Below are 27,735 nucleotides of genomic sequence, written 5' to 3' on the forward strand. Positions count from 1 at the left end.
TGTGTGGCTGTAAAATGGGAAAGTGGAGGGCAGTAGGGAAAAACCGAGGCTGCGTAAAAGGAAAGGCGGAGGGGAGAAAACAATGGATGAAGAGAAGGGATGAATAAACAAGGGGGTTGGAAGATAGAAAATATGCCTTCCCTGGAAGGGTGAAATTGCTGAATAGCCGACGGTTCCATCTCAAATCTATGCACGGTCACAAATATTGACAAACTTACAGAAATGAAATAATAGTCAGTTGTATTTGTAGCTAAATAATAAACTGAAAACTAAAAAACAAAGATATAGTTGGTCATTATAAAGAAAAAAGACAATAAAACATCACTGAGCAAGTTGATTTTCGGTGCAAAGATTTTGACACCATATTGCTGAAAAAGAACATTATCAGAAAGTTCCCGACTACTGTTACGTAGTTTACAGAAATGGCTTTCGAACACGCGACCTTTGGAATAGCAGCTTGGACGTAATTTATTTACGAGGTCCCGTCGACTACACTGAAGAGTAAGTAATGATAGTTTTGCTTGGTAGTGTTTATAAAATGTTTCAAATCAATTTTTTCACTGAACAAAAATATTACAACATCTTTTCCGATAGCAAGATTCGAACGTGCGACCTTCAGAATAGCAAGACGGCACTTGTCTGCCGACTCACTTCGGCTGTTCCAACGATTGATAAAAACTCTGTGAAAAGTCATTGCAGTTATTTATAAAACGCACTAAATATGTTTCTTTGTTCATTTATCACATCTCGACATACAATAGGTTTAGAAACATAAACATTACGAGAAATAATAGATTTTTCCCCTCCTTTGGACCTCAAAAAAACGTGGAAGTTTGCAGGATATCATGCATTGTGAAGACATGTATGCACTCTCGCGGCAAAACTACGTACTTCTAATAAGGGGACGAGATATCTCATCCAGATCACGAAAGAAGAAGCAAACTTGACATAGGACGAGTTAACTCGGCCGCGTCAGTTTTTGCGCGTCTTCTTAGGACGAGATATCTCGTCCGAATCAGGGAAGGGGTTAACGTGAATAAAAGTCTTCAATTGCGTGCATACTATCTTTAAAGATGTTTTAAACTATAAAAAATTATATAAATAATGTTTTCTAAGGCTATTTATGGGAATATATATGTTTAGAGGAAATTCAATACCCAAGACCTATGCTACCAGGAACGCATCCCTATCTTCCCAATGTTAAAACGCTCTCGTATAACGCAAATTCGTATAGCGCAAAGACCCCAAGGAATGCATCCCTTGCGCTATACGAGACATGGATGTACTTCATTTTTTTTTTGAGTTAATTTCAATTGTTGAGACCTAAAACTTTGGGAAAACACATTATTTCTAATGTCCTTTAAGCCCATATTTTTTATTTTTCGATATCTCGGGGGGCACTTTTCACCGTCTTAACCGGCTAGACCCTTTACTGATTGTATTCACCATGAACATTTACCTACCATATTCCTCTGGTCATAGTCCCCCTCTGAATATAGTCCCCCTCTGGTTATAGTCCCCCTCTGAATATAGTCCCCCTCTGGTCATAGTCCCCCTCTGAATATAGTCCCCCTCTGGTCATAGTCCCCCTCTGAATATAGTCCCCCTCTGGTTATAGTCCCCCTCTGAATATAGTCCCCCTCTGGTTATAGTCCCCCTCTGAATATAGTCCCCCTCTGGTTATAGTCCCCCTCTGAATATAGTCCCCCTCTGGTTATAGTCCCCCTCTGAATATAGTCCCCCTCTGGTTATAGTCCCCCTCTGAATATAGTCCCCCTCTGGTCATAGTCCCCCTCTGAATATAGTCCCCCTCTGGTTATAGTCCCCCTCTGAATATAGTCCCCCTCTGGTTATAGTCCCCCTCTGAATATAGTCCCCCTCTGGTTATAGTCCCCCTCTGAATATAGTCCCCCTCTGGTTATAGTCCCCCTCTGAATATAGTCCCCCTCCTAATTTTGAGGCTTGAGTTTCAGGAAGAAAATGTAAAAAAATGGGTTTTGAATATAGTCCTGCCTTGACTTTTATCACGGGCATTTTGGGAAAAAAAGGGGGGACTATATTCAGGCAATTACAGTATCTCCATTATTGAATGCTGCTAATACTTCATTTGCATCGAGGTATTTCACTACTCGAGTTACCTATTGGGAGAAAAAAGGTTATTGGTAATGAGTGGCCAAGTTGCAAATTTCTCCATCAAGGTCACAGTATTTTTGAATGTTTATGTGTACAGGTCTTTGAGCGTGCTGCTGGCATTTGGAAGATAATTTCTGTCTTCTTATTTGTATTTGTTCTCAATCATTTTTACTAGTACAGGCGGTCCTCGACTTTCGTACACTCGACTTTCGTACAATTCGCACTTTCGTACATTCAAAATTGACACCTTTTACTCGACTTTCGTACGCTAAATTCGGACTTTCGGACGCTGGTCTGTAATTTTTTTAAAATTCCCGCTATGTTTAATGCGCATCCCAACATTCAATTGTTTCAAATTGCAGTATTGGCAGTATATGCGAACAATATGAACGTATATAATGAAGGGAATTGTTGGTAATTGACTCTGATCTAGGTGATTTATTTGGGAGAGAGACTGCCTGCTATAGGCTCCTTTATCAAGAGAAGAGGAAAGCCTTCATTGAAGATATTTTTCAAAAGAAGTTGACTAGACATCATCGAATAGCTTTCAATAAAACTAGTAAGACCTTCTTTCTAATTGTGTTTTTTCGTTTGAGTGCTGTTTAATTCATGTAAACCTCCAGCAACGATATTGCACGACATATCACCCGAATTCCGTTTGTCTTTTGTCTTTTTTGAATAACATGCGGAATATACGCGATCACGAATGTCACCTGCCAAACATCGAATTTTGGTGTAAAAATTAAAAGGTATCCAGAGTGCGGGTTCAACGAATACATTTTTTTATGCTACTTGATATGTCCTTTTATTTATAGTGGACGTAATAAGTGGAATGTCAACTTAAACGCCAAGAGGAAGTTTCACTCGATAGCCAACGGAGTTCTTGTTTTTTAAACTTATATTTGCATTTTCTGCGTATTTTCGAAATAAATTATATGATTTGAGGAGTTTTATTAATATATTATTAAAATTAAGTCAATTTAAATGAATTCCGTGAAAAAAAAGGTTTTAGTACGTAAATTCCGCTCTTCTGGAACGTAACCCCTAATTAGTATGGAAGTCAATGATTCGACTTTCGTACAATTCGACTTTCGTACAATTCGACTTTCGTACAAGTTTTCGGGAACGCATTGTGTACGAAAGTCGGGGACCGCCTGTATACAGTTTCTTGCTAGTTTTTTAAAACATGATTTTAATTTTACAAACCATCTTATCAATAAATTATAGTTTTACGGACAGTCTTTCAGATGAATGTTAAGGTATTTTGGGAAGCACCAATAATAATGTTAACATGATTTCTAGTTCACTCGTTAATGAAGGGCAATGAACTTATTACAGTTTACAAACTACAGTGTAATCCTTACAAAAGGAAGTTGTTGGGACTGAAAAAATCATGATTTCTCTATAAATCCCCTTGCACACACACCAATTTTGAATGGCTGGTAAAACATCGGCTGTCCACATTCCAATGGTGAACAATTATGAGTATGGAACACTGACCGACCACATACCGTCACCGGTAAAAAGCCAGTCAGCAGCCAGCCATTGCCTCTGTGGATCACCGATGCCAGCATAGTAACGGAGCAAGTGATCGTTTGACTGATTATGAGGTGCGTGTGCAAGGGGCCCCATGAGGTTTATCCTTGATATGCGGGTTGCGTTTTTCAGGGGACACCCAAGTTTTTTAAATATTTTGCAATGCCAGTTAAGTAAATTTCTCAATCTTGTCCCATTCACCAAAAAACCCTTTTTTCCTATAAGGATAGCAATTGTTATTATTTACCATCAAAATACCAGGGCTATCATTGTGTCCTTTTTTAAAATGCATATTTATTATCGAAATGATTGCTTTCCTCCTCGATTCAGCTTCAGCGAGTACTCCTTATTGCTTCTTAATTTAGGTACTGTCTGAAATTAAAGGACCACCAAAATCAATACCTCTGGATTATGTATTTTCCATGAGGTTCATAACTTTGCTGGATTGCTAGGTGATTTTATTCTTGTATTTTTTAAGTATTGAAGTCAATAGTAATTGATTGCGTCCTTCTGGTGGCTTTTTTGCATCAATTTCTCTTGAAGTAGCAAGTACATATGTCCCCAATGACTGGTGATGTGGATAGAATTTTTGGAATCCCTTTGAAATACAGTAGATTCCGGTTAATTGGGACATATCGGGATTTGTGCATTCTGCCCCAATTAAGCGGCTGCCCCAGTTAGGCGAACTATCCTGTACATATATGGGCATAAACAAACGTTCAAATGATAGAAAGAAGACTAAATAATTTTTATAATGCAACATAAGTTTATTAAACTATTAATTTGATTAATAAATCAGCGAGTTTAGTTAATTTATTATGATTTTTAAGAATTTTAACAATTTAGTTAGAAATATTTTTCACAGCCTGGGGCGACGCTGAATGAATGTCTTTTACTAAGTCCTATCAAAGAAAAGTCCTATCCTCTTGCAGATAGTATAACAATAAGAGCTTTCAAAATAGGGCAAGAATAGGAAAATTTGTGAAAAATAAGAGTAAATCAAAGGAGGAAAATGAAAAAATAGCATTCTGAAAACAAAAAATTTCAATTTTTTCGCGAGTAAAGAGTCTATGTCGCTGTCTCTTGGCCCAATAAAGCGGCATGCTGTCCCAATTAAGCGGAGAATACTCTGGGATATTCCTCTATTGGGTTCTGTTCTTCAAGATCTGCCCCAATTAAGCAAATGCCCCAAGTAACCAGTGGACCCATAAAACGGAATCTACTGTACATTAAAATGATCATGATAGCTGTTTATAAGATATTCATAACACTATGATGGAAGTTTTATGGTTACTCCGAGTTGGTCACCCTGAGATGCATTATCACTGAAAGGTATTGCATATCATCAAGGTCTCACGGAAGGTAAAGCTCTGAGCTGAGCAGTTGAGACAAAGTACTCTGCGCTCTGTTGTGCTCCCTGTTTATTATGTCAACAATGATGGAAAAATAAAAATATACAATGACAGCAGTGAAAACAAGTGTTTCAAACAAGGTTTTCAAAATGTTAAAGGCTACATAAGGATGCTACATGAGGATGAAATGGATCGACAGAGCAAACAGTGAGGAAGTCCTAAGAAGTGGTAGAGGGAAGAGAAGCCTTGTGAAAACATTGAATGGAAGACAAAACAACTTCATTGGCCATATCTTTAGATGTGATGGGCTGAGGAAGGCAATCATGGAGTGACTAATAAATGGCAAGAATGGAAAAGGTAGATCCTGCGTTAAATAAATGGAACATGTGAAGAAGGATGTGAAAAAGGAGAAATACATGTTGGCGTGAAAAGGTTGAGCTGATTGGAGAATTGAGTGGGAGAGCTGCCTCGAAGCAATCTTGGGATTTTTGACAGTTGATGATGACAGTTTTTTATTTGTTCCAGCTGTTGAAATTTTAACACTGTCTTTTGTAGACAGTGTGAAGATTTCAATGTTCCCTGAAACTTTACAAACAGAAATTGGATTTTTTTTGTGATTTCAAAAACACTAGGGCTGCCATTCTGGATGGAATTACACTGCACTATTTGCCGATATTACACCGGAAGGTGTAATAATATTGTGTATTGCACCCCTGTAGCAATACGGTATTCTGAACGGGTGTAATTCGTGTTTCTATTACACTGGATGGCGTTATAAATCTCAAAATTGCTGAAGCACCAGTGCAATTCAGTATTCTGTATGGCAAATCGCATCCGGTAGGGGTGTAATATGTCTCCTGAACTGGGCTATTAGTAGAGGCAAGAATTTGTGGTGAATAAAACTCTCGAATTTCGTCATTAAAAATGACCCATTTCGGGATAAAAAATGGGAAATGGCTCTAAATTTCGGTGTTTAAAATATATTGATTCATCCAAGATTTCTCAGCCGCCATTTGGTGATACCTTGCATTACTATATTTATGGCTGTTCTGGAGAAAATGTATTTGCATTTTAATGTATTTACAACAGTTAATACTAATATATTTATTTTACTCTTGGAATGTACATGCATGGTTTTGTCTATAACATACAGAAAGGGTTACATAGGTATAACGTTGACATAGGGTTACAATGATTGAGGTACATACACAAATTACAGTATTTATTTATTCATCTGAATATTTTGCAGTACAATTAATCTCCAAATGTCATAGATAACATAAGTTCAACATTTTCTGTTGTCAAAGTTGTTCTACGGTCACTTACAATATTTGTATATGCTGAAAATCCACATTCACTTTCCACATTAGATACTGGTACCGACAGTGATTTAACACTTGCATGTACAAACTCAGCATGATCTTTTTTTAAGTTGAGTAATTCTGACATGAGGTCAAATTCAGATCTATTAGAGAGTGCTTTCGTGAGTGCACTTTTAACAGCAGCGTGACCCTCAAGAACCACTTGTGAAGATAGAGCTGCCATTAATGGTAGATGCTTTGAGGCCCTGATAATATCATTATTTGTAGTGGATCTCATGAACCTTTCATCAAAAAGTGGGCCAATAGAATGAAGAAATCCCTTGGCAGTATCTCCATGCTGTAACTGTGAAAGCTTGATTTTTGCCTTCGTAGCTGCATTAGTTAATGCTGCTGTCAGCACAGGTGCAAGTTTTTTTGGGAGATTTTTTATTAAACCAGATGTGTCATTCCCAAAACTACCATCACTTACAATTTTTAGACTACTTCCTATGTCTATTAATTGGCTTTGTAGTTTGTATGAATAAGGATATGCACCCTCAAGGCATTCTAGCAACTTCACAATCGGTTGACCATGTTCAACAACAAATGCTGCTTGGCACTGTATAATGGCAACCTCTTCTTCGGTCAGGCTACTTAACCTATGTACAGCACTTCCTCCCTCCCCCACCGATGAGAAAAATTCTCGGATATCAGAGAGATACTCATTAACATAAATGGCAGCCTTGTGCCAAGAATTCCAGCGAGTAGCTACAGGAGATGGAAAAAGCTTAGCTTTCTTTTCACCCTCTGAATACTTCTGCTGTAAGAAAGCAAGGTATGCATGTTTTCTTTTTCTAGTATTCAGAAATGCACTTTTCACCTGCAGTATACACTCATTTAACTATTTTAAATTAATCTGAAAAATATTGCTCACTAAATTAAGTTTGTGTGCCCAGCATTGTATGTGCACCAGGGACTCACCAAACAGGACTCTCAGGCTGTCAACACACTTTTTCATATATGCAGCAGAATCAGTAACGATACAAGAAACATTTGTTAAAGAAATTTCCAACTTGTTAACAACATCCATTATTGCCCGACCACATTCAGTAGCATTAGCATTGGATAAAATCTTTGCCCCCCCCGACATACAATTTGGAGCTGTCACTACATTCTAGGATTTTAATTAAAACTAGAAAAACACACTGCCCTTTTCTATCTGTCGTTTCATCACAGAGAATTGAAATTTGTTGGTCTTTTACTTTTTGTCTCATAAATGCCTCCTCTTCTTCTCGGACTTGAGGGATGTAAGTCTTCCGCATCATATCAGCTGAAGGCAAATCTCCAGCACCTAAAAAAATACGAAATAATAAATGCAACACAAAATTTCCATGTTATCTGGCCCAGCCCAGTAGTATCTTTTGAATAGAGAAACGCCATGTAGTCAGAGTTACAGATAGTATACATAATTTTAAGTATAGCAAGGTTAAGTTTAGAAGTTAAAGCAAGCCATATCCAAAGGTTATATGGAAAAAGATCAGTATAACTAGCTAAAAAATATAGAGAAAAATTAAATAGTTGCTCACCTGGGATGTATTCACCCATCCACGATCGCAGACTGAGGTTTTCTAGTTTTTCTATTGGAATATAGGCTTCCAAAAATGCTTTACAGGTGGCCATGACAAAATGATTTTTTTCTACTCTTGCCATTTTAGAACTTTGGTAGGTTTCTTGGAGTGAAGCTTGCCGTTTCACTGATTGACCCTTCTCCTTTGCTTCTTCTTTGAATTTCTTATGTCCTGCACCCTCACAGTGCTTTGCACAGGTGCCCTTACGTGCCCATTCAATTCGGCAGTTGCAGTATTTGCACATTAATATTTTCTTCTGTTTATCAAAAACATAGAAACCTTCACTACGAAACTGATTTTCGCGGTCAAACACAGTTACTGCTGTCGGCATTTTCCTTAGGTCAATTTACGCAATGTAGGGATGTCTCAAGCCGAGTTCACATGGGAGTGGAATACACGGAACAGACAGCTAGTGGAAGAGCATCTAGCCAATCACAATCCATTTCTTCTATTCCACTCCCGGCTTCCGCGGGGACTACAATGTAATGAACTGACTACAATGTAATAACTAATGTGACATTCGTGCCGGGACAAAGTTAGAAATCGCGCTGCGACAACGAGAAAAAAACAAACGAATATCGCTTGGCGACTGCTTGAAATTTTGGTACTCCGACGTTGAGACGTGCAACTCGGAAATTACAGCGGTAATTTTTGTAAATTACCGCTGCCCCTGAAAATTATGGCAATTTTTGACCACTACCTCAATTGAAAATTACGGATTTTACCTATCTATACTCGGACGAATAAAGATGAGAATACAAGACGGATCATGATTAACATAACTTATTTAATGGCTTGATTCACAATTAAAGGTCTGTAAGATGTGTAAAATCGTTGGATTTGTACATGTAGAACGCGTCCTATGATTAGTATTGTACGGGTATTTGAATGAATTCAATCGGAAATTTTCCGTCAGCGCTTAAAATGATAGATTTTAATAGTCGGAAGTAGTAATATTTTCTGCAGAAATGAGAAAACAAGTGCGAGCAAGAACAAAACTTATCGCGGAATATTTCATTCGGTGGAGATAGTTTCGCGGTCTCGGAGTCTCACTCTTAATAAGTGCGCAGGTTTGTCGAAAATAATAGGGTTCGATACAAAGATGCTCTGTTACATGCTTGAATTTTGGCCGGCGATGAGGATTTTTACGATGAAAAGGTGTTCTAAAGATGAGGTTTTGCTACATAAGCAACATTTTTGCAAAATATCCAGTAAAAATTCTTTAAAAATCGCATTATTTTCGCTTAGGATAATAAATTTCGCGTTATCCCAAATAATCTTGGTATTTCGCGTCATTCTGCGAAAAAATCGTTTCGCGAAAAATTCATGCCTCTAGCTAGGCATATTAGGTATTACATCCTATAAAACGTGCGCATTGTGACGTTGAATTGTTTTTCTGAGGTCAAAGTAACCTAAACTGAAAGATTGAAGTTGAAATTGTAACCTAAATTGAAAGATGGAATAATAGCTATAAATAACATGACATCTATTTCATTTTAATTAAATAATCGGAGCATATGTGATGAATATTTCAAGCGAATAGTCAAGCGAATTGTGTAGAAATTAACATTCGAGCTTAATATGTGGAGCACAGGCTTGCTTCATCGACAATATGTAAACAATAACAAATCTTGCTAAGAATTACTATGAAAGGCTAAAAATTTCCACAATGCTATCCATGTATACTAAGCATAATTTTATTTCAATACTTGACATGCGACAAAAACATCCTCAATGTGGACTATAAGGTCAATTCTAGAAAAATTTCAAACTTGTGTTAACCTACTGACACACCAAATAAAATTGATTTTTATTATGAATCACATTTACGAAGAAAATTAAAAATATTTAGCTTTCAATGATTACTTCGCATGGCATACATGACTTGCGTAGGACAAACAAACTGATATAGCGAACGAACATGTTCATAATTTATTCCCAAGCTCCAGATAACAAACTCTCCTGTGGAATCCTATGAACTGGAAAGATTTTCTCTTGGGTATCATCTTTATCATAATCATCAATCTGTTTAATCTCTTGGCAATGTTTTTCAGATTGCTAATTTTGTCCTGAGCAATGCGATAACAATCGTGACCTCTCTACGAGCTTCCACTGTTGTTGTTCCTCTCTTGATCTCTGTACCTCTAGTTTACAGTTTTACTTGTGACTCTGTAATATTGCTTTGGATCTCATGCAGAATGGAACCTCCTAACAATGAATTCCCATACCTGTCAATGTCTGTCTGGACATTGCAAACAAAAATATCTCCCATGATGAACCTCTACAATTACGAAAACTCTTTACAACGAAATCTGCACTAGGGCCCAAAACATAGAAAGTGCCCCTCTAGAACAAAATTACAAACAAAATTGGGAAAAGGTAGTACATATTTTGCATTTGCAGGTTACTTTTTACATTGATATTTTACATAGTAAACAGGAAGTAGAACCACAGTGTAGGGTGCTGCGTCTTAACCCGATCTGCTTTAGGCTTCGCTGAGTTCACATCTGAAACCTACAGAGCAGAGGGTATGAAGGATTTTTGACGGTCTGGCTAGTCGAAGGCCATAGTCAACACTGATGATTTCACCATAAGATTCGTGCACAAGAATCTGCTGCTGCATGTGGCTCCATCTATTGTATGCTCTGCATTACTGGATGAACAGTGACGAGGCGTGGGTTCATATATTACCAGGTGTACTTGCAGATGGTACTGATTTTTGGTGCAGAAGATCAGTTATGCCAAAGAGAATACCTATTGTGTTCAGCTTCTAGTTCAGAAGGCATCTTCATTTGTGATTGCCACTGTGACCTCGTGGTAACCAACTCGCCCCACCCGACTCCCATTGTCGTTTATCGATAAACAGTATATGTTATTTCAGTGGGATTCCAACGATGCATTTTATTTCTCATGTCTTATTATTTCTTAAGGGCAATGTGAGCTCTTTCAAGCAAAATTGCTGCATAAATTGCCAATTGACCAACTAAAATTATTGCACTCTATCAAAAACATCGAGTAGATACTCAGGAAAATTGTGGAGTACTTTAAAGATACGTGATCAATAGGCATCAATTTTTGTGTTCCTTTACTTCCGGACTGTAATTAAAGAAGGAAATGAGGCATAGAGCAGAATGGATGAGAAAAACAACTATTTCAATCAGAAATATGCAGATAGAAAATCATGCCGTGACGGCCAAAGCATTCAATGGTAAATGATAAAAATTGTTAATCATCGATATAGGAAAGGTTTTGAAGGTGAATAAAGCAAGATTGAGAAATGTACTCGACTTGCGCGTTGTGAAGCACACAAAACACATGTATGCCCCAGCAAAGACACAAACAGCATATCTCCTCCATACAAAAACACCCCTGACGGCAAATTCATAGTTTCTCCTGTCCCAACAAATTCGTTGTATGGAGGTTTTACTGTGTATGATTCATTTACACACTTTCTACATATGATGAATTAGATTGAAGGCGTATATATTAAATGATAATTAATAACTGAGTTACATAAATGATACATTTATCGAGATTGAAACAGTTACCAAAAGAAATTTTTTAACTGTATGATAGGAGGAAAAGGTGAAATTTCAACTAAGGTTGAAATTATTCCATTGGCCACCCGGCAGTGTAAGAGCCATTTTTAAATTTATACTTGTGAATATTTTTATATCTAATGGTTTTATTTAATGTGATAGAACTAATTTTTTATTCTCTCTTCAGTTCATTATAGTGTCGTTGAAGGATGGAATGTTCAACAATGCTAATGTTCTGTTCCGAACAAAGTTCGTTGATGGTGTTTCTGCTGTGACGAGGACTGTCCACCGGCAAGAATCGGATGGGCAGGTGACTGTGTCCACCACTACATTTACGGGCCAAAATCCCAAAGCCAAAGGGAGGAAAAGGCCTCATTGATTCAAATTTTACTCATTATATCATAAAAAATTTTTGATTTTAGTCTATTCACTCTTAATTACCTAATTGACAGGTATGAACTATATTTTGATTAAAATATTCAAATTTAATTGATCTTATAGTTTAATAATGGAGTAAAGGAATCATTGTCAAAGTTTTGTATTAGCAGCATTTGTTCCAATATATGATTCCCTATTTCTTGTGATACACTGTCTTTTTATAATAAAATGATATGAAATCAAAATTGTTTTTGCCTTCAAATTGATTCTTTCTAAGGAGAAAGCGCGATAGTTTATGTTGAATTATGCGAAAATCGTCTGCAGGGGTCACTTTATAACAATTAATTATGTAATTGAATCCTGCTAGATGGCTACAGTAATAAATTATTAGACAGACTATTAAATAAGAAAAAATGGGATGCCTTGTGCTGCCCCCAATCGAAACCAAAACTTCGTGTAAATTTCAGCTCATTGGTTATCATCCAAATTGTTAAACGCATCCTTAAACTCAGAATACCTACTCAGAACTTGTTTTTACTATCTGTTCCCCTTCAAAAAAATGCTGTTCCATTCAAAAGATAAGATCTATCCCCTTCAACTGTCAAATGTATGTCAAGTAAAATGGAAGGATTGCAAAAAACATTAACAGATCACATTCGTCGGAGAGGCTGGAACTCAACCACTCGAATGAAGGAGGCACCGCCTCTTCCATAGCAAAGCATCTCCTAGATCAAGGACGTAATTGTGATTTTGACCAGGAGATCATCCACGTGGAGAGGAAAGGCGGAAGACATGAAAAATTGGCAGAGGTGCAGGAAGGGGGAATTTCTTAGATGGACGAACGAACATTCATGGACCACTCCTTGCCACTCTCATTCCCCACACCACCAATGACCACCGCTCTCCACTTCCACTGTAGAGCTGTTTGCAAAGGTAATGATCTTCCATGGCTCCTTAGTCTGTGCGTGTGTTTTTCTATTTTCATCCAATTTAAGTATAGAAATGAAATGTCAGCTTCTAGTGCTTTTAGTTAAAAGGGATTGTGGTTATTAGAGTATAGTAACAATAATATTACATACCTTAATAATTACATTTTGGTCAAAAAATAATGCTGCATTTTGCATGTTATGTATGTTACGTATTTTGTACGTTTATTAACGTCATTTCAAGAATATTGTTTGGTCTTTTAAATCAGCAGTTCCCAAACAGTGGTATGCAAATCACACATGGGTATGCGATGAAATAGTTGGGGGTATGTCGATAATAATCGGTATTGGCAGATGCTTAGAACCAATCTTTTAACAATAACAAGATGCTAATCACTTAAACACAAAATGTGTACCGTGAATAAGCCGTGAATTTCGTCTGCCGTGAAAAAACCTGGAAATAGCCGTGAATTTCATCATAAGACCTTAAAAATCTCTCGAGCTTATAGAAAAAGAAGTAAAATTGACAGATCAAAAGAAAAAAGATATTTCAATCATGTTTCAAGTCCAAGCCACGTACAGACACTGTCCACACATTTACTCCACACGTATATTTGCAGTGCAATTATTTGTCCTCGTGCCATGACGACACATTGATCTTGAGCCTGTGATTGGAAGACCGGCAAACAGTGTTCATTAACCCTGGCGAAGAATCAGACACTTCTTTACATCCCTACCTCACTGCTCCCTCCATTTTGCCACTCACAACCTTAAGCTTCACTTAAATTTTGATATTGATAGGTGACGTCATGAGAAATAGCACATTCATTGCTATGTTTGAATTCACGGTGCCTCTGTCGCGGTTGATAAATTTTTAGTTAACGTGCAGGCGGTGTTTGTGACATCATCAATATTTCTGCCTAAAATGGCTCATCAACAGACCGTGAAAACCTGGAAAAAACCGTGAATTTTATAATTGGAACCCTGCATATTCAATTGAGTATTTTAAACGTAGTTTCTATTAACCCGGTAACGCCTGAATTAAAAAGTTTCTGCGATTTTTGTGGTAATCATATGTTTTAATACGAATGAAATTCTAATATATTCAGTGCAAATTTTATTCTTTTATCTCTAATAGTTACCGAGATACAGCCTGGTACCATATGGTACCGCTAGGCGTTTAAGGGGTCAAAAAATCGAAATTTGAAAAACTATTCGGAAATCACATTTTTAAGCCAAAACGTTAAATATTTATTATTTTCCGGAAAATGCATTCATTTTCATCCAAAATTACGCTCAAATATCGATAATATTCAATTAATTATTATATATTATTGTACATAAAATAGAAGTTATGTATAATTGACGTAGAAATCAAGAATAACATGATTTTAGTGTTTCACTCTGTCGGTGCCGCACATGGAAATGAACAAAGCAGTCATTGCATTGCATTTCATGCATTCTGCTCTTATTCTACTGGTTCAGTTTTCAGTTGCACACCGTCCCCGCTTGGGCTTGGAGTTTATTTGTTGGTTGTGCCCGTCGAACCTATCAGGGGCATTGGAAAGAAGATAGGCCGCTGTCAGTTGAATGCAATCTTTGAAACATAAATCAATTAAAAATCTATTTCTTTAGCCAAGTACCCCATTCCAGTCGCACTTCTGGTAAATTGAGCACGTCCTTGATATTTTAGGGGATCCTTGTATCCAGCTGTGATTATACTACTGGCCATCGGAACTCAAGCTGAGTTATGTTTTTTCACGATTTCCGCATCAGCATCCATGCGTTAGGCGTCATTGCATCCAGAATCCAAGTAAAAATGGGCCACGAACATTTTGTCGACCCCCACACTATCTTTCCCAATTCCTTTTTCGTCAGCATTCACATTCCTGAGTTTTACGAAGTAGCTATCTGAGCTATTGATGCACCACACTTTCTAGCCAAACCTAATTAGCCTCCCCCGCATGAATTGCTAACAGCCATGTCTTCCAAAAGAGAACATTAACGACTCATTGAAACTCAAGGACTGCTTTTCTCTGAAATATCCGCCGAATCTTTCTTTTGCCATCCCCATAAAAGGGCGTATTTTCCATATCTTATATTATTTATCCATAGCGGTGTAATCACCGGAATGAATAAACCTACGAAGTTGTAGAAATCTGTTTCGTCTCATTGTGTATTAAACAAGATTATTTCTGGCGTTTAGTGCTGCCTCACAATAGTGCCTTTTACTGGGAGTCGTTTTATGCCAACTTATAAAAAGAATTGCAACAAATATTTTCAGTACCTCATGTGTTATATTTGGGTCATAACAGTTGCAGAATTGTACACACCTATTCGACTCTAACACTTAGTATGTAAGGACATTTTCGTCAAAGAACAGTTCAAATATTCTAGTTGGGGATGCTTCATGAAACAGTGAGTTGGTAATCAGGATTACGAGAAATCCTTTCGTGCTTTACGATCTCTTCATCATCAAAAACGCGTCCTTCCTCCCTATTTTTATACCTTTTGGGTGCTTTACGGCTCTGTCCAGTTTCACTACACTTTTGAAAATTCTCAGACATTTCTTGAGATAAACTCAGCTGACTGTCCACCTTTTCGAACAACAACTTCAAATTCGAGCAAAATTGGCGTCCACTCGTTATTCCATTTTCCTCAGTCAGAAGGAAGGTATTCATACTCTCTTTGCAGCAGCACATGCTATATTATAAGCAGTATGTGTAAGTTATTTCGGTTTTACTAGCACATGAAAGTGTGAAAAGTATCGGAGTGTGATTGAGATACGTTAGACAAAAATTAGGATTACGCTGCTCTTGTCGAAGTGATGCCTGTCGCGTGGTCGTCTCTCGCCGCCAGCCGTCATTGAATTTTCCCCTTAGCAAGCCCCCTTATTCCCCATCATACCCCCTTCCTAATTGAGTACACAGATACTCTTCCTATTCATGTTTTTCTAAATAGGATTGAGGTATGCAATTATACCTCCCACTCCTTGAGCCCTCGTGAGGGTACGAGATTCTGAAAAAATGCGGACAATTTAGGGCCTTATGTTACTTGGATGACGTCCTTATAACAAAAAAATTAATTTATGTACACATTTAATATGCGTTATAACATTTAAATAACGCAAAATTTATAGTATAAATGATGAAAAATAAATAATTGTAAAATAAATAACTGTTAGAAGACGAAAACAACAGAAATATTCGTATTTACGCTTTCCGCCAAAACATGGTAGTGCAAGCGCCTAGCGGTACCATATGGTACCACCAAAATGTTTTGAATCATAACATCCCAAATATTAGGCTCACATACAAAAACCATGCTTAATATGAAATTTACATGTTATACCAATCATAATTACATAAAAACATCTTCGTATTATGAGTACATAAGACGCAAGTAAAGAAAATTGAAATGCTTGCACTAAAAATTCCGTTTTTTTCGCATAGCTGAAAATTCTCAATTTTCAAACGGCTCTAAATACGTTAATTTCAGCTTTAAAAAAGCAAACTTTTCGGGAAAATGTAAATAAAAGCATTCTCATTATGTTTAAGCTCTCAAAAACCCAAATAAATTACAATAAGTGACAAAAAAGTTACGTTTAGCATTGCGCTACCGGCTGGTACCATATGGTACCGCTAGGCGTTAACGGGTTAATACAATTGTTTATGACTAAAAGTGTCACATTCTCGTAGTGAAATTATGTAATAAAATGAGCGCATTACATTTTTGGGGTACAATATTAGTTACATAGTTATAGAGGAGTACGGAAGAAGAGAAAGGCTGCGAACTAATGAGCTTAGTAATGAAAATGCATATATCACAGTGTTCATGCAAGGAAAGCTGTGTGGACTGAGATGCTTGGTATTCTAAATGTTCCCGTGTAGATCACCACATTTTTCAATCTGTTTAAGTTTGGTTAAAACATTTACAAATTTACTTCAATTTAATTTAAAAGTTAAATTTCAAGTTACTGCACAACTGCAAAAAGAATTTTTCACTATTTCACCTTCAAAAGAAACACTCATTTTCGTAAATTGAACACATCCCTCGTAAAGTACTACATAAAATGGAAGTTGAACTGAAACTTAACGTGTTCATGACAAGAATTTTCACTGCAAGTCTACACACAGACACATTCTTTGGTCACAAATTAAGATAAACATGCACATGGAAATGAAGGTTTGGCAGGACAAAGGTAGAGAAAATACTGTGTAGACTTGCAGTGAAATTCTTGTTATGAACACGATGTTAGTCCAAATTGAGATAGATAAGAAATGACAAGTGCTTTATGAGGGATGAGTGTGAGCTGTATGTTCAATGTACGAAAATGGGTGTTTTTTTTCGGAAGGTGAAATAGTGAAAAATTCTTTTCAGAGTTGTGAGGCTAACTGAAGTTTTAACCTAATTGGCTGTAAATTTTTTAACCAAACTTAAACCGAGGGAAAAATTCAACCAATGGAATGTGTTAATTGGTTATTTCAAAATTCCTGCATCTTGTGTACTCCGATCTTCCTTAGATATCATGTTTAAGGCTACAAAATTGTGTCATTTCATATTTTTCTTATATTCTTCTGAAGTCATGTTTATAGACAAAAAATTCACTTCTGGAGGTTCATTTCGTATTTGTATTACTTTCTTCAGAAATCATGTTCATAGCAACAAAATTCACGGCTGGAATGCAATATCGCATTTTTCTTACTTCCTGCTGATGTCTTGTTTATAGAAAAAATAACTTTTGGACTGTCTTATCGCGTTTTTCCTACTTTCAGCTGAAATAGGGTTTATAGTAAAAAATCACTTTAGGAATGTCTTTTTGTATTTTTCTTAATTTGTACTGATATCGTAATTATAGCAAAAATATTCATTTCTGGAGTGTCATTTTAACTTCTTACTTTTTACTGAAATCGTGTTAATTTGAAATAAATTCATTTCTGGATTAAAATTCCACATTTTCCTACTATTCACAGAAATCCTGTTTTTAGCAAAAATATTTACTTTTGAAGTGTCATTAGTAATTTTATCACTTTGTTCTGAAATCATATTTAAACCAACAAAAGTATAGTAGGATCTAAGTAGTGTAATTTTTCATTTTCCTCAATAACTACTGATATCGTGTTTATAGAAAAATATTATGTTCTGAAGTGTCTATTCACATTTTTCTTACTTTGTACATAAATCGTGCTTATAGAAAAAAATTCACCTTTGGAGTATAATTTTTAATTTTTCTTATTTTGTTCCTAATCGCGCTTATAGCGACCAAATTATTTAAGTAGTGTCATTACCTTCACCTTTCAAACATCAAGAAAGTCATTGAAAACATAACGTCAGGAAGGTTCAAGGTCAAATAAGGCCATTTACTCATCGACTCCCCCAAGGTCATTGACCTTTCATGGTCAACGAAGGTCATTTACTTCTCGACTCTCCAAAGGTCATTGGCCTTTCAAGCTCCAAGGTCATTCACCTTTCAATGTCAAAGAAGGTAATTGTAATCTCGACTCCACGAAGGACATTTACCTTTCAGGCTCAAACAAGGTCATTGACTATTCGATTCTACGCAGGTCATTGACCTTACAAGGTCAAAGAAGGTCATTGACCTCTTGACTCCTGAAAGTCTTTGATTTTTCAAGGTCAAATTAGTCATATGCATCACGACTACACCAAGGTCAAGGTCAATGACCTTTCGAGGTCTGCGAAGGGCATTGACCTTTCAAGGTCAAGAAAGGTCATTAAGATGTCGGCTCAACGAAGTTTTTTCCTTTTTTTACTTAGTTCTGAAATCGTGATAAGGAATACAATATTATGTAGGTCAAGTGTCATTTCGTGTTTTTCTTATTTTCTTCCGAAGTCGTGTTTATAGACACAAAATTCACTTCTGGATGTTCATTTCGTATTTGTCTTACTTTCTACAAAAATCGTGTTAGCAAAAAATTCACGTCTGTAATGCAATATCGCATTTTTCTTACTTTCTGCTGATATCGTGTTTATAGTAAAAAAACTTTTGGACTGTCTTATTGCATTTTTCTCAATTTCTACTGAAATCGTTATTATAGCAAAAATATTTATTTCTGGAGTGTCATTTTAACTTTTACTTACTGAAATCGTGTTTATTTGAAATAAATTCATTTCTGGATTAAAATTCCCCATTTACTTACCATTCATAGATATATTTTTTAACAAAAATATTTACTTTTGAAGTGTCATTACTAATTTACTCACTTTGTTCTGAAGTCGTGTAGTCGTGAAGTCGTCTAAGTAGTGTAATTTTTCATTTTTCACAATTAGTACTGAAATCGTGTTATTAGAAAAATATTATGTTCTGGAGTGTCATTTCACATTGTTTTAACTTTGTACACAAATCGTGTTTATAGAAAAAAAATTCACCCTTGGAGTATAATTTTGCATTTTTTAAATTTTGTTCCCAATCGCTTTTATAGAGACCATTTATTAAGGTATTGTCAATTCCTTCACCTTTCAAACTATAAGAAGGCCATTGACCTCATAAGATCACGAAGTTCATTGAGCTTTCAAATTAAAAGAAGGTCACTGACATCTCAACTCAACGAAGGTCATTGACCTTACAAGGTCAATATAAGTCATTTACTTTTCGACTCCACGATGGTGGCTGACCTTTAAAGCTCCACGAAGTTCATTCACCTTTCAACGTTAAGAAGGTGATTGTCATCTCGACTCCAAAAGGTCATTGACATTTTAAGGTCAAACAAGGCCATATATATCTCGACTCCACGAAGGTTATTGAAATTTCAAGGTCGAAGAAGTTCATAACCATCTCGAATCCACGAAGGTCATTGGCTTTTCAAGGTCAATTCAGGTTTTTAGCTTCCCTACTAAACCTTGACCTTTCAAGGTCATTGACCTTTCAAGGTCATTGAAGGTCATTGACTGTTCAAGGTAAGACAAGGTCATTTATTTCTCGACTCCAAGGAGGTCATTTCAAAGTCAAATTATGCCATAAACATACCTACTACACCAAGGTCATTGACCATCAAGGTTAAACAAGGTCATAGAACTTTTAAGGTCATTGACCTTTCAAGGTCAAAATAGGTCATTGACCTCAAGAAAAAACCTTCTGGACTGTCTTATCGCATTTTTCTTACTTTCAGCTGAAATGGCGTTTATAGAAAAAATCACTTTTAGAGCGTCTTATCGCCTTTTTCTTAATTTCTACTGAAATCGTTACTATAGGAAAAATATTCATTTCAACCTAACTACCCTATTTATAATATCTATTTCATTCATGTCATTTTAACATTTTATTACTTGGTACTGAAATCGTGTTTATTTGAAATAAATTCATTTCTGGATTAAAATTCCGCATTTTCTCACTATTCACAGTTATACTTTTTAAGCAAAAATATTTACTTTTGAAGTCTCATTAGTAATTGTCTCATTTTTTTGAAAGCCATTGCCATTCCAAGGTCATTGAAGATCATTGACTTTTATAGGTCAAAGAAAGTCGACTTACTTCTCGACTCCAAGAAGGTCATTTCAAGGTCAGATTTAGTTTTATTCATCCCTCCACACCAAGGTCAAACAAGATCATAAAGCTTTCAAGGTCATTAAAGGTCATTGACCTTTCGAGGTCAAAGAAGGTCATTGGCCTTTAAAGGTCAAAGAAAGTATTTTACTTCGTCTCTACGATGGTCATTCACCTTTTAAGCTCTATGAAGGTCATTGGCAATTCTAGGTAAAACAAAGTTATTGAGCATTCAAGGTCATTGAAGTTCATTGACCTTTCAAGGTCAAAGAAGGCCATTTACCTTTCAAGGTCAAAGAAGGTGATTGAGTGCTACTTCTCGACTCTACGATTGTCATTTACATTTCAAGCTCCACGAAGGTCATTGACCTCTCAAGGCCGAAGAAGGTCATATTCATCCTGACTCCATGAATGTTATTGACCTTTTAAGGTCAAATAAGGTCATTGTCATCTCGAATCCAAGGTCTTTCACTTTTCAAGGTCAAATTAGGTCATTCGCATTTCAACTACATGAGGGTCATTGACCTTTCATTTTCATAGAAGGTCATTGACCTTTCAAGGTCAAGGAAGCTCATGATCATGTCGACTCAACGAAGTTTTTGCTTCTTAGTTCTGAATTTGTGATAAGGAATACAATGTTATGTAAGTAAAGTGCCACTTCGTGTTATTCTCTTGCTTTTCTGAAGTTGTTTTTATAGACACAAAATTCACTTCTGGAGGTTCATTTCGTATTTGTCTTACTTTCTACAGTAATCGCTTACAGTAATGCAAAATCGCATTTTTCTTACTTCCTGCTGATATCGTGTTTATAGAACAAAAAAATCACTTTTTGAGTGTCTTATCGCATTTTTCATACTTTCTTCTGAATTCGTTAATATTGCAAAAATATTTATTTCTGGAAATTTCACTTTAACTTTTTCTTACTATGTAATAATAACGTGTTTGTTTGAAATAAATTCAAATCTGGGTGGTCTGGATGGATTCAAATGAAAACTTCATCAAGGTCATTGACCTCTATACTCCATGAAGGTCATTGACCTCTAAACTCCATGAAGGTCATTGACCTTTCAAACTCCACGAGGGTCATTGACCTCTAAACTCCATGAAGGTCATTGGCCTCTAAACTCCATGACGGTCATTGACCTTTCAAACTCCACGAGGGTCCTTGACCTCTAAACTCCATTAAGGTCATTGACCTTTCAAACTATGAGAGTCATTGACCTTTAAACTATTATTTATTAATCTATTAATGATTATAGCAACAAAATTCATTTCTCGAGTTTCATTTCTTTTTTTTTCTTACTTTCTACTGAAATGAAGTTTATATAAACAAAATTGATTTCTGGAGTTTCATTTCGTAGTTTTTTTCGTAGGGTTTTTTTTCGTAAATTTTTCTTACTTTGTACTGGAATCGTGTTTATAAAAAATATTAACTTGTGAAGTGTCATTTCGTTATTTTCTTACCTTGTTCTTAAATCCAATATAACTCCTCATAACAATTACTAGCTCCTTCGAAGTATAATTTTTCTTTTTTCTCACTTTGTTCTGAAATCGTGTTTATAGCATACTTCTGGAGAGTAATTTTCTTATATTTCTAACTTTGTAATGAAATCGTGTTTGCAGCAAATAAAGTAACTTCTGAAGCATAATTTCCTATTTTTCTAACATTGTGCTGAAATCGTGTTTATAGCAAAAAAATTCACTTTTGGAGTTTAATTTCGTATTTTTCTTAATTTGTGCATAATCGCTTTGTAGCAAAAACAATAGTTAAGTAGTGCCCTTTCCCTGCCCTTTCAAACTTCAAGAAGGTCAATGACTACTGAACTCCATAAAGGTCATTGACCTTTCAAGGTCATTTACGGTCATTGACCTTTCAAGGCCATTCACGGTCATTGACCTTTCAAAGTCATTGAGGTCATTAAAGGTAAAAAAAGGTTCTTGACTTTTCATGGTCATTGAAGATCATTAACCGTTCAAGGTCATTCACGGTCATTCACCTTTCAAGGTCATTGAAGTCAAAAGACATTTCAATGACATATAGCTTTCAATGTCATTGAAGGTCAAACAAGGTCATTGACCTTTCAAGGTCATTCATGGTCATTGACCTTTCAAGGTCATTCATGGTCATTGACCTTTAAAGGTCATTCACGGTCATTGACCTTTCAAGGTCAATGACCGTGAATGACCATTGACCTTTCAAGGTCATTGATCGTCATTAACTTTTCCAAGTCAAAGAAATTTCAAGGTCATTGAAGGTCAAAAATGTCATAAACCTTTCAAGGTCATTGAAGATCATTGACCTATCAAGGTTATTGAAGATCTTTGACCTTTCAAGGTCATTCACGGTCATTGACCTTTCAATGTCATTGAAGTTAATTCATATTTCAAGTTCATAGAGATTTCAAGGTCATTGAAAGTCAAACAAGGTCATTGACCTTTCAAGGTCATTCACGTTCATCGAAATTTCAAGGTCATTCACGGTCATTGACCGTTCAAAGTCAACCACCGTCATTGACATTTCATGGACATTCACGGTCATTGTTTTGTTCTGATTTGATTATATAAATTTGCAATTCCTTGCAATGAAGTTACGTTTATAGCTTATATTTTCATTTCAAAGCATATTTTAATTTTTTCTCTTTTAGCAGTGAAACCGCGTTTATCAGAACGATTTTCATTTCCAAATCACATTATAATTTTTCACTCCTCCAAATGAAATCATTCAAGGTCATTCACGGTCATTGACCTTTCAAGGTCATTAAAGATTATTGACCATTCAAGGTCATTGAATTTGACATTGATATTTCAAGATCATTACCTGTCAAGATCATTGAAGGTCAAACAAGTTCATCGACCATTCAAGGTCATTCACGGATATTGACCTTTCAAGGTATATCACGGTAATTGACCTTTCAAGGTCATTGATGGTCATTTCCATTTCAAGGTAAATAGAGCTTTCAAAGTCATTGAAGGTCATTGAAGATCTAAAAAGGTCATTGACCTTTCAAGGTCATTGAAGATCACTGACCTTTCAAAGTTTGTTTTACGGTCATTCACATTTCAAGGTCATTCAAGGTCATCAACCTTTCATGGTCATTGATAGTCATTGATCACTCCAGATCAAAGAGCTTTCAAGGCCATTGGAAGTCATTGAAATTCAAATAAGGCCATTGATCTTTCAAGGTCATTTAAGATCATTGACCTTTAATAGTCATTCACCGTCATTGACCTTTCAAGGTCCTTGATGGTCATCTTATTTTTTTATTTTTTTCACTCGTTTTAGTGAAACCACGTTTATAACAAGCAATATCAATGGAAATACGTATTTTTATTTTTTCCCTCTTCGCAGTGATACCGCGTTTAACACAAGTATTATCTTTATCAAATCACATATTTAATTTTTTCACTCATAGCAGTTATAGCGCATTAACATAATGGAATATCACTTTCAAATCAAATACTTAATTTTAATCTCTTTGCACTGATACCGCATTAATAACATGGATTATTATCAGGAAATTACTTTTTTTAACTCATCGTGGTGTAACCGTGTGTATAACAAAGACTTGTTTTCAAATCACATTTTTAATTTTTTCACTCTTCGAAGTGAAATGTTGCATGATGAAATCATGTGTGTTATCATTGTATCAAGAACAGTATCTCAAAATCAAATTATTAATTTTTTAATTCTCTGCAGTGAAGTAACGTTTATAGCTCATAATTTCATTTCCAAATCACATTATTATTTTTTTCAATCTTCGAAGGTCATTCACGGTCATTGATCGTTCAAGGTCATTCAAGGTCATTGACCTTTCAAGGTCATTAAAGGTAATTGACCTTTCAAGGTCTTTCAAGGTCAATTACATTTTAAAGTCATTTATGTTAACTGACCTTTCAAGGTCATTGATGGTCATAAACATTTCAAGGTCGAAGAGAGTTCAAGGTCATTGCAGTTCAAACAAGGTCATTAAATTTTGAAGGTCATTCAAGGTCAATTACATTTTTAAGTCATTCACGGTAACTGACCTTTCAGGGTCATAGATGGTCATAAACATTTCAAGGTCATAGAGAGTTCAAGGTCATTGCAGGTCAAACAAGGTCATTGACTTTTCAAGGTCATTAAAGGTCATTGACCATTCAAGGGCGAATAGCTTTCAAGGTCATTAAATGTCAAAAATGTGATTGACTATTCAAGGTCATTGAAAATCATTCACCTTTCATTGTGATTAACGGTCTTTGAACTGTAAAGGTCATTGATAGTCATTGACATTTCAAGGTCATAGGGATTTCAAGGTCATTGAAGGTTAAACAAGGTCATTGGCCTTTCATGGTCATTCACGGTCATTGACCTTTTAAGGTCATTCAAGGTCAATGACCTTTTTAAGTCGTTCAAAGGAACTGACCTGTCAAGGTCATAGATGGTCATAAACATTTCAAGTTCGAAGAGCTTTCAAGATCATTGCGGGTCATTTACGGTCATTGACCTTTCAAGGTCATTCAAGGTCATTGACATTTCAAGGTCATTCAAGGTCATTTATGGCAACCTCCTTTTTTGTTTAACCTTTCGCAGGGAAACCGCGTTGATAAGATATATATATCAATGGAAATACGTATTTTTATTTTTTCACTCTACGCAGTGATACCGTGTTTAACACAAGTATTATCATTATAAAATGACATTTTTCATTTTTTCACTCTTCGTAGTGAAATCGCTTTAAAAGCAAGGATTATATTCATGAAATCACTTTTTTTATTTTTTCACTCTTCGCAGTGAAACCGCGTTGATAAGAAGAAATATCAATGGAAATACGTATTTCTATTTTTTCACTCTACGCAGTGATACCGCGTTTAACAAAAGTATTATCATTATAAAATGACATTTTTCATTTTTTCTTTCATCGTAGTGAAATCGCATTTAAAGTAAGGATTTTCACTTTCAAATCAAATATTTAATTTTTTTCTCTCTTTGCACTGATATCGCATTTATAGCAAGGATTATATTCATGAAATAACTTTTTTATTTTTTCACTTTTCGCAGTGCAACAAAGATCGCAGTATAAATTCCATTTTTGTTTCTGAATCACATTTTTGATTATTTCCCTCTTCGAAGTAAAATCATGTTTGTAGCAAGAAGAGTAATCTCAAATTCAGTATATTTCAAGGTCATTGAAGGTCAAACAAGGTCCTTGACCTTTCATTGTCATTCACGGTCATTGACCCTTCAAGGTCATTCAAGGTCAATGACCTTTCTAAGTCGTACAAGATAACTGACCTTTCAAGGTCATAGATGGTCATAAACATTTCAAGGTCGAAGAGCTTTCAAGGTCATTGCAGGTCATTTACGGTCATTGACCTTTCAAGGTCATTCAAGGTCATTGACCCTTCAAGGTCATTCAAGGTCATTAATGGCAACCTCCTTTTTTTGTTTCACTCTTCGCAGTGAAACCGCAATGATAAGAAGGAATATCAATGGAAATACGTATTTTTATTTATTCACTCTACGCATTGATACCGCCATTAACCCCAGTATTATCATAATAAAATGACATTTTTCATTTTTTCACTCTTCGTAGTAAAATCGCTTAAATAGCAAGGATTCTATTCATGAAATAACTTTTTTATTTTTTCACTCTTCGCAGTGAAACCGCGTTGATAAGAAGGATTATCAATGGAAATACGTATTTTTATTTTTTCACTCTACGCAGTGATACCGCGTTTAAAACAAGTATTATCATTATAAAATCACATTTTTCATTTTTTCACTCTTCGTAGTGAAATCGCTTTAATAGCAAGAATTATATTCATGAAATCACTTTTTTTATTTTTTCACTCTTCGCAGTGAAACCGCCTAGATAAGAAGAATTATCAATGGAAATACGTATTTTTATTTTTTCACTCTACGCAGTGATACCGTGTTTAACACAAGTATTATCATTATAAAATGACATTTTTCATTTTTTCACTCTTCGTAGTGAAATCGCTTTAATAGCAAGGATTATATTCATGAAATCACTTTTTTTATTTTTTCACTCTTCGCAGTGAAACCGCGTTGATAAGAAGAAATATCAATGGAAATACGTATTTCTATTTTTTCACTCTACGCAGTGATACCGTGTTTAACAAAAGTATTATCATTATAAAATGACATTTTTCATTTTTTCTTTCATCGTAGTGAAATCGCATTTAAAGTAAGGATTTTCACTTTCAAATCAAATATTTAATTTTTTTCTCTCTTTGCACTGATATCGCATTTATAGCAAGGATTATATTCATGAAATAACTTTTTTATTTTTTCACTCTTCGCAGTGAAACAAAGATCGCAGTATAAATAAGATTTTTGTTTCTGAATCACATTTTTGATTATTTCCCTCTTCGAAGTAAAATCATGTTTGTAGCAAGAACAGTAATCTCAAACTCATATTTGAATTTTTTAATTCTTTGCGGTGAAGTTACGTTAATAGCTTATATTTTCATTTCAAGGAACATTTTAATTTTTTCTATTTTAGAAGTGAAACCGCTTTTATCAGAACGATTTTAATTTCCAAATCACAATATTTTTTTATTCTTCGAAGTGAAATCATTTTTTTCCTTATTCACGGTCACTGACCTTAAAACATAATTCATGGTCATTTAAGTTAATTCACATTTCAAGGTTATAGAACTTTCAAGGTCAATGAAGGTCTAACAAGGTCATTGACCTTTCATGGTCATTCACGGCCATTCACGATCATTGACCTTTCAAGGTCATTCAAGGTCATTGACCTTTCAAGGTCGAAGATCTTTCAAGCTCATTGAAGGTCAAAAAAGATCATTGACCTTTCACGGTTATGGAAGATCTTTGACCTTTCAAGGTGATTCACGCTCAAAGAATTTTCAAGGTCATTGATATTCACAGACATTTTAAGGTCATAGAGCTTTCAAGGTCATCAAAGGTCATTGAATGTCTAACAAGGCCATTGACCTTTCAAGGTATTAGATGGTAATAAACATTTCAAGGTCGAAGAGCTTTCAAGGTCATTTAACGTCAAACAAGGTGATTGACATTTAAGGGTCATTCAAGGTCACTGAAATTTCAAGGTCATTCAAGGTCATTGACTATTCAAGGTCATTCAAGGTCATTGACCTTTCAAGGTCGAAGAGCCTTCAAGGTCATTGAAGGTAAAAAAAAGGTCATTGACCTTTCACGGTAATTGAAGATCTTTGACCTTTCAAGGGGATTCACGGTCTAAGAACTTTCAAGGTCATTGATAGTCATTGACATTTTACAGTCATATAGCTTTCAAGGTCATCATAGATCATTGAAGGTCTAACAAGGTCATTGAAATTTCAAGGTGTAAGATGGTCATAAATATTTCAAGGTCGAAGAGCTTTCAAAGTCATTTAACGTCAAAATAGGTGATTGAACTTTCAAGGCCATTCAAAGTCATTGACCTTTCAAGGT

The 27,735-nt window shown here is 35.6% G+C and overlaps 1 protein-coding gene across 1 annotated transcript in view; it reads left to right on the top strand.

Annotated features, from left to right (window-relative positions):
• The window catches only part of LOC124159567 (structural maintenance of chromosomes protein 2), an 80,222-nt gene extending 68,110 nt beyond the window's left edge, over positions 1–12,112 (top strand). Inside the window, exon 23 of the mRNA XM_046535465.1 lies at positions 11,677–12,112. Coding sequence (XP_046391421.1) covers positions 11,677–11,868 — 192 coding nt within the window. The 3' untranslated portion in view covers positions 11,869–12,112. The remainder of the gene's footprint in view (positions 1–11,676) is intronic.
• Positions 12,113–27,735: the final 15,623 nt, after the last annotated feature.

This window comes from Ischnura elegans, chromosome 5 (genome assembly GCF_921293095.1).
Source record: "Ischnura elegans chromosome 5, ioIscEleg1.1, whole genome shotgun sequence".
Classification (NCBI taxonomy): domain Eukaryota; kingdom Metazoa; phylum Arthropoda; class Insecta; order Odonata; family Coenagrionidae; genus Ischnura; species Ischnura elegans.